Consider the following 17,566-nt stretch of genomic DNA (forward strand, 5'->3'; position numbering starts at 1 on the left):
CTAGATGTTTTTTTTGTTTTGTATTGTGCGTAAAAACCGCTGAATCTGAATGCGCGACGATCTGCCCCTTTAATTATTGATTCTTGTTTCAGTGCCCAAATCGGACTTTCTCACTCGTGCAGTATCGCAGCTGTCTATTGGCAAGCACAGCAAAGCACCCAGTCTAAGCGACGTCTCAGTGAGTACTAACTTTTCCTCAAAGCCCTCCGAGTTGATTTATAGTAGCAGATAGGAAAAGACAGCTCGCTTTGCTCCAATTTTCAGTTTTTTACCAGATAATTTCAAAATAGATCTTTTGTTAACCATAGCGGAAAGAATGGTTTCAATCACTTAGGTTTTTCCTGTAAATAACTTTCTTACAAATTTGTAAGAAATACGTGCAGAGTCACGTGCAGGCTGAAATTCTCATTTTCTTGAAAATGAAATGACACCATGTCATAGACTTATCTTGTGATATAACCAGCTTTATACTACAACTGCAAGTTTTTCTGTAATTTGTTAATTATTTAATTCAGATTTTTACCTTTGCGAGCAGCACGGGTATTGCAAGCACGGGTATTTTCCCGTAAATAACTGTTCACAGGACTCATCTGGACTCGTCTACCGTAGTGACGAGTCCAGATGAATTCCAATTATTAGCGTTCCGGGCAATCTTAGCCTCTTTAAGAGTAATGATTGTAATGAGTACTCTTATATAGGTCATGATGATTTTTTTTGGTTTTTTTTAAAGAAAAAGTCTTAAATTTTGTTCATGCTCAATTTTGATTTTTCGCGGTTTGCCATGTGATTTCTTTTGAAGTTAAGTGCATTTCTATTGTTAAAAGGAAGGCAAACTCCACTATCGAACAGCAAAATTGTAAAGGTCATGAAAAACATGATCGACTTCTAATTTCGAAAATGGAAATTAGTTATCAGATTTCCCAGCGAAATAAAAGTTTTGCCTATTGATCCAGTTTTTTCAAACTGGATTAATTTTAACCAAAAGTTATCATAAATTGCTCAGCAAATTCAAAGATCTTTAAGGTCATACATTTTTTTCTTCGAAGTTCAAAAGTTGAAGATTTTTGAAGAAACACGTTGGCTATGTTCGCAACGAGTACGCCTGGGTCGGCAACGGTTTTGAGCTCCAATTTGATCAGGACCTATGTTTTTCAAACGGGAAATATACTGTTTCAAATAAATTTTCGACCTATTAATTGTCTTCTTATGTTTTGTCTGCTTAGATGCGAAGCAAAAGGTATTAGTACGAACTTTTTTTTTTCCAACCTAAGTCGCATATAAAAGTGCTAATTTTGATGGCACTTTTGAATCAGTATGCTGCGGTAGCAGTATAATATCATATGTGCCTTGATATTTGATTAGTAAAAAGTTAACACAGCTAATGCATTTTAAATTCATCAAATGCACCGAAAAAAGTTATTTGTTTCAAACATCAGTATAATGATAAAAAGCTTGATTTTACAAATTTTTCATAAGTCAATGTATCTCGAATTCTTTTGAAATGCATAGTTTCTCCATACTTTGGCTTTATGCTTTCCAATTTATACCTCGCAAAATTGTGTCTTTTTGTATTTAGTGCTACTTCTGCTGCTTCGAATTGGCAATTTATTAGCATATGTAGCTGCGTTTTTGAGGACTTTAAGCATCCGTGGTTAGTGCGTGAGACTCAAATTTGCCAAGTCGCAGATTCGAATCCGATTCCTAGCCGAGTGTTTGCTTATTCGAGACTTATTTCTACTTGATTATGATTTTCTCCTAGAATTCCTGTTGTTTTGATTTTCTGGAATTTGATTTTTTTTTTATTTTGCCTAAAAACTTTGTTCGGCCCCACTTATTACGGCCTTTTTTATTGGCTTAATGACCTAATTTTGGCTCGTATTAAGCGAAACACAAAAATTACGCTCTCCTCATTTTTGGGTTGATTGCAATTTTACCAACTCGGTTTGTTAATTTTTGTTTTCGTTTTTTCCCGGCTTAATAGGTTTAGGCTTATTTTAAATCGGTTAGTAGCCTTTTGTTTTGTCGTTTGATTAGCGAAATTTTTTTTGTGTGCGAGTGTGTTTTCTGAGGGTAATGGGGATTTAAATTTTTAAAATTAGTTTTTAATTAAAAAAAGTTGGATTGAAGAGTTTCTCTGCTCAGGTATTTTTGGCTTCGTTACCGCTTGGTTAGTTTTTCCGATGCTGATTTTTCATTTTATTGTCTGGCCATGTTTTTTTCACAACTTTCTCCATTCATTCTGATAGAACTAGTCGTTTTGCAATAGGTACGAGGCGCAGCTTCGCCTTTGTTTGAATAAGTTTCTACCTTTTGTGTGTAAAAAGAGAACGAAGTGATTTTTTATTTATTACTCTAGCAAACGTCAGTGAGCGTTAGTGTTATACTACGACTTTTCATTTTTTCTAACCCAAGTCGCAAATATTGGTGACACTTCTGCGGCACATTTAAGGCTTTTTGATAGCATGCGATTTGATATTCGAATAGTAAAAAGTTAACACAGTTAATGCATTTTAAATTAATCAAATGAACCGAAAAAAGCAATTTGTTTCAAACAACATAAGAATACTAAAAACTCGATTTCAGAAATTTTACAACTAAATGTATCTCGAAATGTTTTGAAATACAAAATTTATACATAAGGTGGCTTTATGCTTTCCAGTTTATTACATGCAAATTTAGTGTGGATGCGTTCAGTTTGTTATTTTCGAAACTATTGCTTGCAAAATTGTGTATATTCAAGTTTGGTGCCACTTTAGCTGCATTGCGTTGGCAATTTGTTAGCATATATAGCTGCTTTATTTGTGACCAGTGTTTGCGAGTTGTTAAGCATTAATGGCCGAGAGGGCCGGGCGTAAGACTCGAATTCTCGAAGCCGGAGGTTCGAAGAACATATTTAGCAACGTCTTACTAATTCGAGGATTATTTTTATCTTTTTAATTCACCTTATAAAGCTACTTTTTCGTGTTTTCGCTAGTGTTTGCAATGCGCAGCTTCGCATCTGTATTTATCTCTTGATATATTTGTTTTCAGGAAGAGTCTCAAAATGCTCTAACAAATGCAGCAAGTCTAAAAAACTTCCATTTTCCAAAAAATATCAATTTTTTTGGCCTGTTTGCTTTTTTTTAAAAAAAATTGTCCTCGGCACAGAAAATCTAATCGAAACTGGGTTGTTATTGTAATTTGGGGTAGCTCAGAGAATTCTTTTGATCGAGCAAAAAAAGGTCGCCAAATTTTTCGGATTTTTTTTGAAAATTCGACCCCTCTGGTGTATTTTACATTCGTCCCTGAAAGCATCACACATTCATGAATACTCTTTGGTAGTATATACAATTTTTGAGTTCAATTCAAATTCAACAGCTTGAATTTAGGTAATTCTGCTTTCCAGTTGCGAAAGCGGAAATCTAGTTTCACAGCGAATTAGAAATCTATCTATTGATCCAGTTTTCTTATACTGGGTTAATTTTATCAAATGTGTCGATAATAAATTGTTCTTGAAATTCTAAGAGCTCTAACATGATACACTAGGCTACAAAAAATAAGAAGACACTTTCATTTAAAAATATATTTTCATAAACACTTTTTTTCAAAATTTTGTCGGGAAGCCCCGATTTTTGCAACAGACATTTACACGGTTTGGCAACAATTTTTACAAATTTTTAGTAAATGAATTTGGAATTGATTCCCAAAGAGAAAATACAGTTTCAACTAAATTTTGGGGATTCATCTTCATGGATCTAAGCTGCCGTTTCATATACGCCCAAACGTTGTCTATTGGAGTTAAGTCTGGACTATACGTAGGCTAGTCTTCCTTTATGACCCCATGGTCCGATTATTGACAAACCTGATTGACAATCACTGACAAATATTGATTGACAACCACTGATTGACAATCCCAGCCCGAAGAATAGAACAATTGTTGTCTTGGAGTATGTAACCACTCAATTTGTCAGTTCTCGCCCGCTCTAATAAATCAATAAACGAAGTAGCTGTACAAAACGTTGCGCTTTGGGAAAAACACGCCACCCATTGGCTGCTATACACCCCAGAACAGTAAAGAAAACCGACTGGAACTTCGTGCAGTTGTGTTTTCGGGAGCATATCGTTTCCTACGCTCTCGCCAGACATAAACTAAACAATTTTTTGCTAGAACTATTAAACAATACTCATTTTTTTCGAGGGATAGAGTGCTGTCATTTTTCAACCATCCTTCGATTGGTCGGCGATCTCTTTTGTTTAATTTCATCGGTTTCCCTGATTGCTCTGCGTTCTCACCATTTTTAAGTTTTTTTAAGCATTTTTACACCGAAGACTTTAGTCAAGGTGTTATGGTATCGTGTAACGGGTTTTTTTTTTTAATGTTGTCTGTTGTCAAGTGTCGACAAATAACGTCCACAGTTATCAATTATCATGTGGGCTGGACTATATCGCGCTATGTCACGTGATTGCGTATGTTTGTTTCTTTATTTGTTCATCTTTATTTATTTAATTATCTGTTCTTCTATTTATTTAATTATGTTTAGTTTGCTTATATTTATTTATAATTTATGTATGTACATATTTATTTTTGTTTATTTTTATCACGTGTTTTGTTTATTTATTTAACTATTCTTTCTTTCATTTAGTTTTAGCTAGTCACTGTATGATTTTCTGCCAGCAGCTCAACTGGTCTGTGTATACTTGTATTAGGTACACAGTTTTTTTTCAACTGCTGTGTATACTTGTATTAGGTACACAGTTTTTTTTTCAACTGCTGTGTATACTTGTATTAGGTACACTGTAGTTTCAATCAATTGATCTGTGTATACTTGTATTAGGTACACAGTTATTCTATTTCAACTTTTGTGTATACTTGTATTAGGTACACTGTAGTTTCAATCAACTGGTCTGTGTATACTTGTATTAGGTACAGTTTTTTTCAACTGCTGTGTATACTTGTATTAGGTACACTGTAGTTTCAATCAACTGATCTGTGTATACTTGTATTAGGCACACAGTTATTCTATTTCAACTTTTGTGTATACTTGTATTAGGTACACTGTAGTTTCAATCAACTGGTCTGTGTATACTTGTATTAGGTACACAGTTTTTTTTCAACTGCTGTGTATACTTGTATTAGGTACACTGTAGTTTCAATCAACTGATCTGTGTATACTTGTATTAGGTACACAGTTTTTCTATTTCAACTGCTGTGTATACTTGTATTAGGTACACTGTAGTTTCAATCAACTGGTCTGTGTATACTTGTATTAGGTACACAGTTTTTTTTCAACTGCTGTGTATACTTGTATTAGGTACACGGTTTTTCTATTTCAACTGCTGTGTATACTTGTATTAGGTACACTGTAGTTTCAATCAACTGATCGTGTATACTTGTATTAGGTACACAGTTTCTTTAGTTTAACTGATCTGCGTATACTTGTAATAGGTACACTGTAGTTTCAATCAACTGGTCTGTGTATACTTGTATTAGGTACACAGTTTTTTTTCAACTGCTGTGTATACTTGTATTAGGTACACAGTTTTTCTATTTCAACTGCTGTGTATACTTGTATTAGGTACACTGTAGTTTCAATCAACTGGTCTGTGTATACTTGTATTAGGTACACAGTTTTTTTTCAACTGCTGTGTATACTTGTATTAGGTACACAGTTTTTCTATTTCAACTGCTGTGTATACTTGTATTAGGTACACTGTAGTTTCAATCAACTGATCGTGTATACTTGTATTAGGTACACAGTTTCTTTAGTTTAACTGATCTGTGTATACTTGTAATAGGTACACTGTAGTTTCAATTAACTGGTCTGTGTATACTTGTATTAGGTGTAAAACAGGAGGCGTTTTGCTACACATACAAACACAATCTTTTGTATTTTATTATAGCTATAGAAATTGATCTACAATGCGTAAGTACGACATTTAGTTCTACGATTGTTATTTCAGGTCCTTTGTCAATATTTCAGGCTCTTTGTCAATATAGCAAAATTTTGGTGTATATATGTGTTAGTAAGATTTTTAGTTCTACAACGTTTATTCAGGCTCTTTGTCGATATAGCAAAATATTGGTGTATACATGTGTTAGTACGATTTTAGCTCTAGAATTGTTATTTCAGGCTCTTCGTCAATATAGCAATATTTTAGCGTATACATGTGTTAGTACCATTTTTAGTTCTCGAACTGTTATTTTATGATCTATGTCAATATATCAAAATTTTAGTGTATACATGTGTTATTACGATTTTTAGTTCTCGAACTGTTATTTCATGATCTTTGTCAATATATCAAAATTTTATTGTATACATGTGTTAGTACCATTTTTAGTTCTCGAACTGTTATTCCATGATCTTTGTCAATATAGCAAAATTTTCGTGTATACATGTGTTAGTACGATTTTTAGCTCTAGAACTGTTATTCCATGATCTTTGTCAATATAGCAAAAATTTGACGTATACATGTGTTAGTACGATTTTTAGCTCTCGAACTGTTATTTCATGATCTTTGCCAATATAGCAAAATTTTGGTGTATACATGTGTTCGTACGATTTTTAGCTCACGAACTGTTATTTCAGGCTCTTTGTCAATATAGTAAAATTTTGGTGTATACATGTGTTAGTACGATTTTTAGTTCTAGAAGTGTTATTTTATGATCTTCGTTGATATATCAAAAATTTAACCTATACATGTGTTAGTACGATTTTTAGTTCTAGAACTGTTATTTCAGGCTCTTTCTCGATATAGCAAAATTTTGGTGTATACATGTATTAGTACGATTTTTTGTTCTAGAACTGTTATTCTTCAATTATTAGTTGTTCAAGTTGTTTGGTTTTTGCTTCAGTTTCTATGCCTTCGGTGTATTGCGCGTAGCGCCTATGTTTGCAGCTGTCGAATGATGAGATAGTCCAACTTTTTCTACGATTTTCCGCCATGACCAGCCAAGCTCACATAAAACCACAACTCGTATATTCGGATTCAAAACCATAATGCTAAATTGTAGAATGAAATTGCATGCAAAACACGGCTTGAATAGAAATCGTTTAAAAATCACATCTTACGTGAAATCTTCTCAAAGTGTCTACCTATTTATTGTATCCCAGTGTATATGTTTATGTATTTCAATTTTACAGTTCCATCCTTCTGTTGGCTATGCTGTTTTCTGTCTTTTCGATTTCATCGTTTCAGCTTATATCGAATTGCTCAAATCAGAAACTTTGCGTAGTTTGGAAGGCAGAATAATTTTGTGTTTGTGGTGTTTTGAGGTATGGGTTTTAACTTTGAATTCCAAAACTTTTTAGCTCAGAACTATGTCAAAGGATTTTTTTGTCATCTTAATGGGGATCGAGTCAAAATTCGTCGGCTTGATTTCTGATTGGTACCGTTTCCCGTTTATATGCAAAACGTTTATGGACACTAAAATTTACGCTAAGACGTTTATGAACGTTACGCTATAAATTGAGTTGAGCGTGGTCTCAGTAGCTTAATAATAACTCACTACCAAAATAGTCCCTACGTAACAAAAAATTGCTACCAAAACAAACCACTACCAAAATAGTCTCTACGTTACAAAAAATTGCTACCAATTCTGAGTTCATCAATTATTTTATTTTTTTCAGTGCCTTAGTTTTAGAGGTCCTCAGTTCAAAATGCAATAAATTTAAATCTGTCAATATAGATGCCCGTGTTAAATTTAATTATTTCATGGGAATGAACTGTTAAGGAATTGTAGAAGTCACTGACTTTCGGTTTTTTGCCCTTTTTAACCTCTTTTATCCTTAGTTTTAATTTGGTTTAAAAATAGACTATGTCCTGCAGACAATGTGTGGTTTTCACTTAAAAATTTATTTTGGCTCAGCCGATTAGGAGGAGTTTAGTTACAAACGATTACACACATGCACGAAGCTATTTATAATAGTTATATATAATATATCACTGTGAGTTGTTGGTCGATAATTGCAGCAAGGTTGCGTAGCAAAAACTAGGCAGTCATAAAGTAGTCAAAATCGTGAGCCAATCAGAATGGAGTAAATAAAAGAAACGCAGGAAGTATTTTCTTTTCTCGCTTCTGATTATCTCACGATGATTTTGTCTACTTTATGACTATCTGCTGTTTGAACGCACTGCTTGTAACAAGAAGGGATGTTGAGTTCCCCAGTCCAGAGACATAACCGAGCAAAGTGCAAGTATGTTTTTATCAGTACTCTTGAGGTTTTCCTTAAACAGCTGCACTGCTTGTGAGTCGGTCTTTTTCCCCTCTCGAATATGTTCTTTTGCTTTTTTATGGGCCAACGAAAGGAAATGCACTAAGATGTTAAAAACTTGTTTAATGCGCTCGTCTTGCTAGGCTTAGGCGTTCTCTTTTCTCTGACAGGTGCGAGCACCCTTCTAAGCAGTCTCTGGATTAATGCTAATTTAGCACACCTTTCATTGTTTTTCAGAATATTACAGTCAGATCATTACGACGAGGATCATCTGCGAAACTTCCGCTACTCGGTCAAAAACAAATTTGCGCAGGTAAGTTAAATTCACAACTGTGTAAATATCAGTGTCATAAAATAATTTTTGCATTAACTGGAAAATGCTGTTGTTGCGAATCTTGAACAATAGTATATAGCTTAGCTTTGTTGTGTTTGGCGAACTGAACTTACTAATCCAAAGCCGGCCGAATGAAATTCAAATCTCGTACTATGTGACAAACTGAAAATAACTTGTTGTTGTCTGCAGCTTTTTTGAGTATTAATGACTTTTCTCGTGGCATGCTAAAGCATAACGCGCAGTTGGAAGGAGCAGAAACTATGACGAGGCAGAGTCCACTTTCGAACCAGTACCTCTCCGTCGATTCGAGTTCCGATGGGAGATCCAACGAGACGTTTAGGTCCAGATCGCCTCCGCCTGCATATCAGGACGCGTTCTCAGATCTAACCGGAGATCCAATTGGCAGAATAGCAATTGGAACGAAAAAGAAGCCGAGGCAGTTAGTTAGACAAAAAGGCGTCCAAGATTCTTTTGAAAGTGGGAAGTCGCCCACCGCTGGCAAAGGAGTCCGCTTTTTCATTGGCCGCAATGACTATCTGGACAATTCAATTAGTAGTAGCGACCTACAAAATCTTTCTAGGGAAGCAAATTCTCCTCGTGATAATGAGAACCCCTGCTCTAAACTGATTTCAATTTCGTCTTCTTGTTCCACTTTCGCGGGAATGTCGCAACTCATAGTCGGGAGAATTCTCAATTCGGATGCACTCGTTGGCCATGACGTAATCGGTGATGTAATGAATGAGGCAATGGATGTGTCGGGTGAAGATGGGATGAATGGTGATTTGCACAACTGCAGAAAACGTAGTTGTTCCAGCGGGGCAAGTGGTGTCTGTGACCCTGCTGCTAATTGGTCACACCCACAACACCACCTGTCTATGTCTAAGCGTGGATCTAAGCGCAAGGCTAAAAATAAAACGGTACTAAGAATACTCGATTGCCTGAACTGGTTTTTAAAACGAACTGAATGAAATTGCAACATTATTATGAAGTGCTCCCCAATTTTTTGAATGTTTGTCTGCCTTTTACCACATCTGATTGGTTTTACCCTAGACTTGCGAACCGAAAGTGTTGCTTTTGAAATGAGCTTTCAAACTGAAGGAAATTGGCATAAATCGTTCACTTTGGTCTTACTTCTACTTCTACTTATTTTTAAAGCACGTCCGATTGGCTTTTGTTTTTTCATATCAACATTGATTTGTAGCTTTTGTTAGCATGCAAATCGGAACTGAACTGAGCATATTGAGAGAACATCTTGTGCGCCTGTCATTGCGTGTTTATCAATTTTAATTCGCTCTTTTTAATTGCAGCCCATAATTCAATCATTTTTTGAATGATGATAGCGCGTGTTATTTTCATCAATTTGTGTTTGTCCTTCGACTTGAATGAAAGAAATAATGATAATTGATTTGTTTCTCCCGAAGAGTCATATGAAAATGGCAGTCAACGAGAGACTGCTACGGCTCGGTTAAGCGTGATACTCTTCCGCTATTTGTAATAGGTGTTGGTTGCAAGATTACCAGCTAATATGCTGTATCGAGGTGCTCAGTATCAATTTCAAATTTCATGCTTGGTGTCAAATGCTCTTGAACATATGAAGTAAATTTATAGTGAAATATAGTGGTTCGAGGCACTTCATCATTGGTGCTTCTGCGTTATGTGAAGGTGAGGCTTCTGCATGTCTGGCATAAAAACTTACCGGAGAAACTGCATATAGGTTTTAATCCAGGTCAACTGAAATTTTTGGAAGGTTCTTTTTTGGCGGATAATGAAAAAACGAAGCGCTTAATGTGTGTAGGTGCTGTCTCTTGGACTGGACGTGTTGCCAGAGTACAAAGTGCAGCCTCCGAGAATCCACCCCTGGACTGTGCTGCATTACTCGCCCTTCAAGGCAGCCTGGGACTGGTTGATCCTCATCCTGGTCATATACACAGCAATATCCACTCCCTACGTGGCCGCATTCGTCCTGCCCAACAAACAAGGACGGCTGGACACTTCTATTCATAGGTATCTCCTTCTGTGAATCATGAGGACTAATTCAATTATAAGATAGAAATAAGATGAAGTTTTATCAACAGGTTATCAGCGAACTTCAATGGCTAAAGAAAAAGTTACTATGAAACCAGTGTCGGAAAAACATATTGAAAAAAATAATAATTTCAATCAATCGAAAATTCCCTTCCCCCTATCCTTGCTTTGACCTATTGCGTTATCAATCCCTCGCTTTGCCAAAACAAAAGCAAAGTATATCAAACTAAGTACAAATGCAAATGGTCAACAAAGAACTTTATATATCAGTTACTTTATAGAGGATAGAAGGATTTTGTATGCATGATGATGTTCTTGTTCTTAAATGCTTATGAGCCAAATCAATTTCGAGACATCATAATGCAAGTATTCGTTTGCGCATCTAACCAGGCTTTAAATACGGATATTTTTCGGTTCAAGTAAGGTCCCACGTTCTGCGCGCTTCGGATGGGGTTCCATAAATTTCTCCGAATTATTCGCCCTTTTATGGGTGTTACTAATGTCTTCAATTCCTCGCTAAGCGCATCTCGTCGGTATGTATTATTGATCAAGGCCGGGTTACGCTCTGTTTTATCGGAAATACTATGGCAGCTTGTTTCCGGAAACATTTTCCATGTAACCAATGCACAATTCTAGTTGGTACTTACAAATCCCAAAACCCATGTACTTTGTGCAGAACTCAACCTCTTTGATATTTTGACTTCTAACTGAATTGAGATTCGTTGATCTCTGCGGCAGTTCTTGGTCCCCTGGTTTTATTTTGTCCTTTTTCGCGAAAGACAGAAAGAGTTTAAAAGCTGATTTTATTTGGCGGTTTGATGTCTGAAGTTGGTTTTGAAAATAGGAGTTAAATGTGCAACTGGGTCCGCTCACAAATTTCGAGAAAAGCAGCAAAATCTCAAGTTTATGGCTGTTCCGAAACTGCAACTCTAAAAGAAGCACAAACAATATCATTCCGTTTTGGGATCCTTAAATTCGAATTGACTTGGTTAACCTGAGCTCGAGAATCAAAAATTCTTAATTTACATTTAGCAAGAACAAATTGGCTGCACATGTCATTGAGTCGGAGGAATATTAAATTTTGAAGTTTTTATCCTCAAGTAAACTGCTTCTTGGCACTAAGACAAGTAAACAATGAAATAAGTAAAAACTTCCCGATTCACAGGAACTTATTTTTTTCCGGTGATATACTCTTAATCGTTGTTTTTTTTGGTTGTTCATGGTACCGCCTCGCGGAATGGTCTAAAGGAGAAGTTTTTTGTTCCGATCATAGAAAATGGGAAAGAACTTTCTATTCGGGTGTGTTTTAGTCGGAGTGAGTTGAGTGATATATCATATTAAGCCATTTCAGTCGTATTTGCACCACCTTTCCCAGTGTCGAGAAAAACCGGTTTGAAACTTTGAATGTTAGGTCTAATTTCGAGCGAGTAAAGCGAGCGAGCAGGCTTACAATAGCTGATTTTATTAGCTGAAAAGCTTACAATAGCTTAATTTGAGCTGTAAAAACGTAGTTTTAATCAGGTAAAATTAAGTTTTTCTGAGTTTTTTGCGCTATTTTGGAATCAAAAAAAAAATGGAAGTTTTTGATTTTTTTTTGTTTTTCTAGTCATTGCCCTACAAAATTTGTATGGCATTTTTTTTGCATTTCAAGGCTCCTGTTTGGCCTGTGTTTACAAAGTTCAACTTCGATATCTGTATTCATTATTGTTTCGGTTTTGTATTGATTTTTAAACAGTAATGAACGTAGTGATAGGTCTTGCTGATTTTTTTTTCAGGAAAAACTCTTGAAGTTTGTTCACGCTCAGTTTTGATTTTTCGCGGTTTGACTTAGGATTTTTTTAAGTTCAGTGCATTTCTATTGTTAAAAGGATGGTAAATTCCACTATCGAACAGCAAAAGTAATTGTGAAGGTCATAAAAATGTGATCGACTTCTAATTTTGAAAACGGAAATTAATCATCATATTTCCCAGCGAAATAAAAGTTATTATTTTTGATCAAGTTTTCTCAAATTGGTTAATTTAACCAAAAAAGTGTTCATCTTAAATTGTTCTGCAAATTCAAAGAGCTTTAAAGCCATCTAAATTTTTATTCGAAATTCAAAAGTTGAAGATTTTTGAACAAACAAGTTGGTTTTTTTGTCAGTTTCCTTACGTTAATTACTCTTTTCCAACTGTCAGTTGGCTATGTTTTAATTGTTCAGATTTTTGCAATACGATTTTACTTTTTTTAAAGAAGGCAAGAAATGGTTAATCGTCTGCCTTTTAATGTTATGATCAACAGTGCTGATTTAATTAATTCGGAAAAAATGACGAAATTATAGTAGTGAGTAGAATTTTAACAGAAATAATATACTTAAATTTATTTTGCGAATTTCGGAACCAAAATTTTACTCAAAAAATGGGTCGTTTTGGCTTTTTTAAGTTGATCAAGCATTGCGCTTAAGTTAATTGATGAGAAAGTTATAAGAAAAGGAGCCTCTCACACAGCTCAACAAAATTCCAGCTGGTTGAAATATCCAAAAACCTGTATAAAAGAAAATGTTTTTGTTTGATAGCCAATAAATGTGATTTCTACTATATAAAACCCAAAATCTTTGCTTAAAAACGTTTTAAACGTTTTGCGCAATTTTGTACAGATTTAACCCTGCTGGAACTTTGTTGGGCTGTGTGAGAGGCTCATTTTGTTACAACTTTCTCATCAATTAATTTGGCAGTTTTTGCCTAATTGTTGATTAATTTATAAAAGCCACAATCACCTATTTCTGTGGTAAAGTTTTGGTTCCGAAATTCGCAACACAAAATGCACCATATTAATTCTGGTAAAATTCTAGGCAAATTCTGTTCTGTTCACGTAATGTCTAATCTGCACCCAATATGAGAAAAATGCGTTTAAAGTTCCCATTGTTGCTCGTTTTGTCCGGATAATTTAAACCAGGACTGTATGATCAACCGAAGATCTGACGACGTTCCAAGTAAAACGTTAAAATTACTCTAATTGGGTTTTTTCATCAAAATTGAAATTACTATGAAACATGAACCAGCTTTGAGGTGACGTATTTTTTTTAGTAAGTTCGAAAGTTGAAACAAGAATTATAATTCTTCGATTTTTGAATTCGTCGATCTCATAAATAACGATAGCTCGGTAATTGACGCATAAAAGTTATTTTTGAAACAAGCGTGATTGCAGCGCTGTGTTGTAAAAAGTGTCCAATTGTTTTTTAGGTACAGTGTTTTCATCTGTTTAGGTACAGTGACCCCATCACGCTGATAGACATGCTAGTGGACATTCTGTTCATTATCGACATCATCATCAACTTCCGCACCACGTACGTCAACAGCCAAGAGGAAGTCATCTCCGCTCCCAGCAAGATAGCGGCCCACTACTTCAAAGGCTGGTTCCTTATAGACCTAGTGGCGGCTGTCCCTTTCGACCTCCTCCTCTTCGGATCAGAGGAAGACGAGGTACGTAGTTTTTTATACTGATTCTTATTATTTCGAAAGAAGGGTCAAAAGGGACATCGCGTTTTTGCGGGGTGATGCCCCCCTCAAGTTTAGTGTAAACTGCGCCGAATTACTTTTTGAGCATTTTGCAGACTAATCGGCCAGAAATGAATGTCGTAAAAGAATACCAGAGAGGATCTTTTGGGTGGCCAGGGGGACGAATAAGTGAGGGGGTTGGCTTTTACCTAAATCCGCCCGTGTATACTTTAAAAACTTATTGACTCAAATGTTGGGGCTGTTTTTGAAAAAAAAACTAAATATTTAAGTCGGCATGCTTACAATTAGAGACTATTTGTTTGCGTTTATCTCAATAGTGATTTAATTTGGCGAGAGTTTTTTGATTGGCACTTGAAAATAATCGATATACCACATCAATCGAAATTAGATTCTGAAAGTTCTTCATAATTCTCAGCGTAATCTGGTCAATCTAAGTTCTTAACTGGATAGCTAGCCGCGTATCAATTGTGTGTAATGTAGCAGTGACTGTGTGGCTCTCGTCTGTTCGTCGATTAAACACAGATTTTTCGAGCAAGAATGTGAACAAAATTTGTTTTTAAAACTTTTCAAGTACTTCATCTTGTTGATTTGAAAACATGATTGCAATAACTTGGTTTAAATGGTCCCAGTTTCAAGGCTATTGGTTGAATTTTACCCTGTGATGCTTTAATTCACTTGAGAGAGAGCACGTGTACTTGTAATCGCGAAGTAGACTTTTTTCCCGTTATCAACTTTTCTTACATTTTTTAGAAGTACGTGCATTGCAGTTTACAGTGCAGGCTGCCATGCTCCATTTCTTGAAAATTCAAATGAATTCGAAATCTAAAAAACATTGAAAAGATGTTGCAAACTTTTAAAAGTCGAATGAACGTAGTTAAGACTCTTATAAAGGTCGTGATGTTTTTTTGTTTTTCAAGAAAATTTGTTATTTCGCGGTTTGAGTTTCGATTTGTTTTTGGGTAAATTCACTATCATACATCAGAGTAAAAATCACAAAAACGTGATCAAATTTAGGTTTCGAAAGCTGGTTTTGATAAACAGATTTCCCAGCGGAAAAAAACTTGACCGATCAAAACTTTTCATTTAAAAAGTGTCAATCATAAACAGTTATTGAATTTGAAAGGGCCTTAAAGCCATATATTTTTAAAAGAGTAATGAACGCAATGAGTAATCTTATATAGGTCTTGGTGATTTTTTTTTTGTTTTTATCAGGAAAATTCTGTAAATTTCTCAGGAAAGTCTTGCTCAATTTTGATTTTTCGCGGTTTGACTTGTGATTTTTTTAAAGTTTGTATATTTTTAATTGTGTTTCCATTCTTAAAAGGAAGGCAAACTCGACTATCGAACAGCCAGAAAATAATGGTCACGGAAAATGGAATTTTGACTTTCGGTTTGTTCCCAAGTTCAGTACTTTATATTGTTAAAAGAAAGGTGAACTCCATTACCGAGCAGCAAAAGAGTAAAGGTCACGAAAAACGAAAGTACTAGTTTCTAGTTTCGAAAGTGGAATTAAATTATCGAATTTCCAGCGAAATAAAAGTTTTACCTATTGATTCAGTTTTCTCACATTGGTTTAATTTTAGAAAAAAGTCTCAATCATAAACTTGTCCTGAAATTCAAAGAGCTTTGAGGCCAGATTCTTTCCTTTGCAACTCGAAAGTGTTTCAAGTTATTGTTTTGTTTTCGGTTTCTTTGCGTTTATTGTTCCGAATTTCGATACGAAAGTAACGGAATATTTGTGCTCGGGGTGGGTTTTTTTTTCTTCAGACAAATTTCGACTTTTTAACTAGCCATTTTTGACGGAATTTTTTATATCATTCAAAAGGTATTGTTGTCCTGAGCTTAAATTTGAAAAGATATTTCACCTGTGATCATTTTTCGTAAAGTTACGGGGGTTTAAAGATTGCCATTTTGGCCAATTTGGGACAATTAACGCGCGATATATTTCGCGCTATTAACGCGTAAGCGGAGAGTTAATCCGTCTTAGAGATCGTTCCAAATTGGTTAAAAGAAGCTTATTTGCCATAATTGGTTTGTTATTAGGAGCGAAATCTATCCTTTTGTACTTTATATGGCGTATGGGGGGATGATTTTTATAGAAAAATTTCAAATTTTAGAATTTTTTTTTATTTTGTTTTATTTTATTGAATTTGTAAATGTATTACTGCTCCATAAACCTTAAAATGCAGTCGGAACATTCAGGGCTTCGCCCTGATACGAGCAGTCTTGTTGAATCTTTTGCTACTGTCTGTTGGCTATGTTTAGTTTTTTGCAGCCTAATAAAAAGAGCTCTCATCATTACAGTTTTTTTTTTCAGATTTTTTCAATTTTTGGCAAAAAATGCCATTCATTAAAGATTCTTTAGATTCTAAGAGCTTCGGCATTTTTTCCCGAAGTTCGAAAGTTCTAAATTGCTTAAAGTTGATTCAATCATTTTTATGGCTTCTTTGAAAACATTGACATTTTCCATTTGTCTGCTGGTTATATTTATTGGTTGAGTTGAAAAGAGTAATCGATTGTTCATAATATTACAAATCAGCTTTAATGAGAATTTTGACTTGTTGAACAGGAAAGTAAAGTGGTTGTTTCGATTTTTGTTCGGAACCTATTTAATCAATTTTTTGTTGAGTTGTGAAGATGATAAAAGTTGTAGATGCCATGGTAGTAATCCTCATCCATCTACCCAGACGAACGGACGGATTTTGAAGATGCCCGCCTCTGATTTTGTATATCTTATTTCATTTGCACATCAACAATGATTTTGATTGCTATCTTAATTGAGTCGCATTTTCTAAGCATTGTCGCTTTTATGCTGCTGCCAAGATAGAAGTATTGCATTGATAGGATGCTTTATGTTTTGCCAATCAGTTGTTCTGCATTGGAGCTAGAACGAGGATCATGAATGATTAAAGATAGAATGATTAATTCTTTGATAGGGTAAAGCTGTGCAGATGTTTGCTGGATACGAGATAGATGCAAGTACACAACATATACGACAGCTACTCTACAGATCTAAATCTATACCTTCTCCCTGTCCCTCTTTAAAAGCACTTGCGATCTGCAACAGTATTACAACCGGCTGCTAGACTTTTTCCCCTACAAAGAGTTCACACGTGGAAATGTTACACGTCTTTTGTTTACCTTGCTTTACAATCCGGCTTCAATTTAAACTCATTTGTCTAAAGAAAAGCAAATTATGCTCTCCGAATGAAAAAGCGAAAATGGCGTGAAAACGTGGGAGTGGATTTTAATTTTAAGATTTTTTTTGAATTTACTTGAGCTCATTTTTGGATTTAAGCTCATTAACACTTTTCCAACGGTTTCTTAGCTATATATGAAGATTCAGCTTTCTTTCAGCATTCCGAGTTTAGTTTCTAAGATCCCAATGGTGACAGTAATTGAGTTACAAGATTTTTCCGAAAATTAATTTTGTAGTTTTTATCTCGAAAACTGAACAAAATTTATCGTGTGGATGCATTTGCCTGTAGTGATAATTTTTTTACAGTGCGCAGATGGT

The 17,566-nt window shown here is 35.1% G+C and overlaps 2 protein-coding genes across 3 annotated transcripts in view; both read left to right on the forward strand.

The window, feature by feature from the left end:
- The window catches only part of LOC134851326 (potassium voltage-gated channel subfamily H member 7-like), a 415,470-nt gene extending 406,709 nt beyond the window's left edge, over nt 1-8,761 (forward strand). The window contains exons 8-10 of the mRNA XM_063867359.1: nt 93-178; nt 8,430-8,505; nt 8,757-8,761. Of these exons, the coding sequence (XP_063723429.1) occupies nt 93-178; nt 8,430-8,505; nt 8,757-8,761 (167 nt within the window). The remainder of the gene's footprint in view (nt 1-92; nt 179-8,429; nt 8,506-8,756) is intronic.
- LOC134851113 (potassium voltage-gated channel subfamily H member 6-like) overlaps nt 8,436-17,566 on the forward strand; it is a 31,173-nt gene continuing 22,042 nt past the window's right edge. The window contains exons 1-4 of one of the 2 annotated variants that reach the window (XM_063867047.1): nt 8,436-8,505; nt 8,757-9,443; nt 10,322-10,530; nt 13,797-14,013. In XM_063867047.1, coding sequence (XP_063723117.1) covers nt 8,787-9,443; nt 10,322-10,530; nt 13,797-14,013 — 1,083 coding nt within the window. In that variant the 5' untranslated portion in view covers nt 8,436-8,505; nt 8,757-8,786. The remainder of the gene's footprint in view (nt 8,506-8,756; nt 9,444-10,321; nt 10,531-13,796; nt 14,014-17,566) is intronic. The other variant, XM_063867046.1, reaches the window with a different exon arrangement.

This window comes from Symsagittifera roscoffensis, chromosome 7, assembly GCF_963678635.1.
Source record: "Symsagittifera roscoffensis chromosome 7, txSymRosc1.1, whole genome shotgun sequence".
NCBI classification, from domain to species: domain Eukaryota; kingdom Metazoa; phylum Xenacoelomorpha; order Acoela; family Convolutidae; genus Symsagittifera; species Symsagittifera roscoffensis.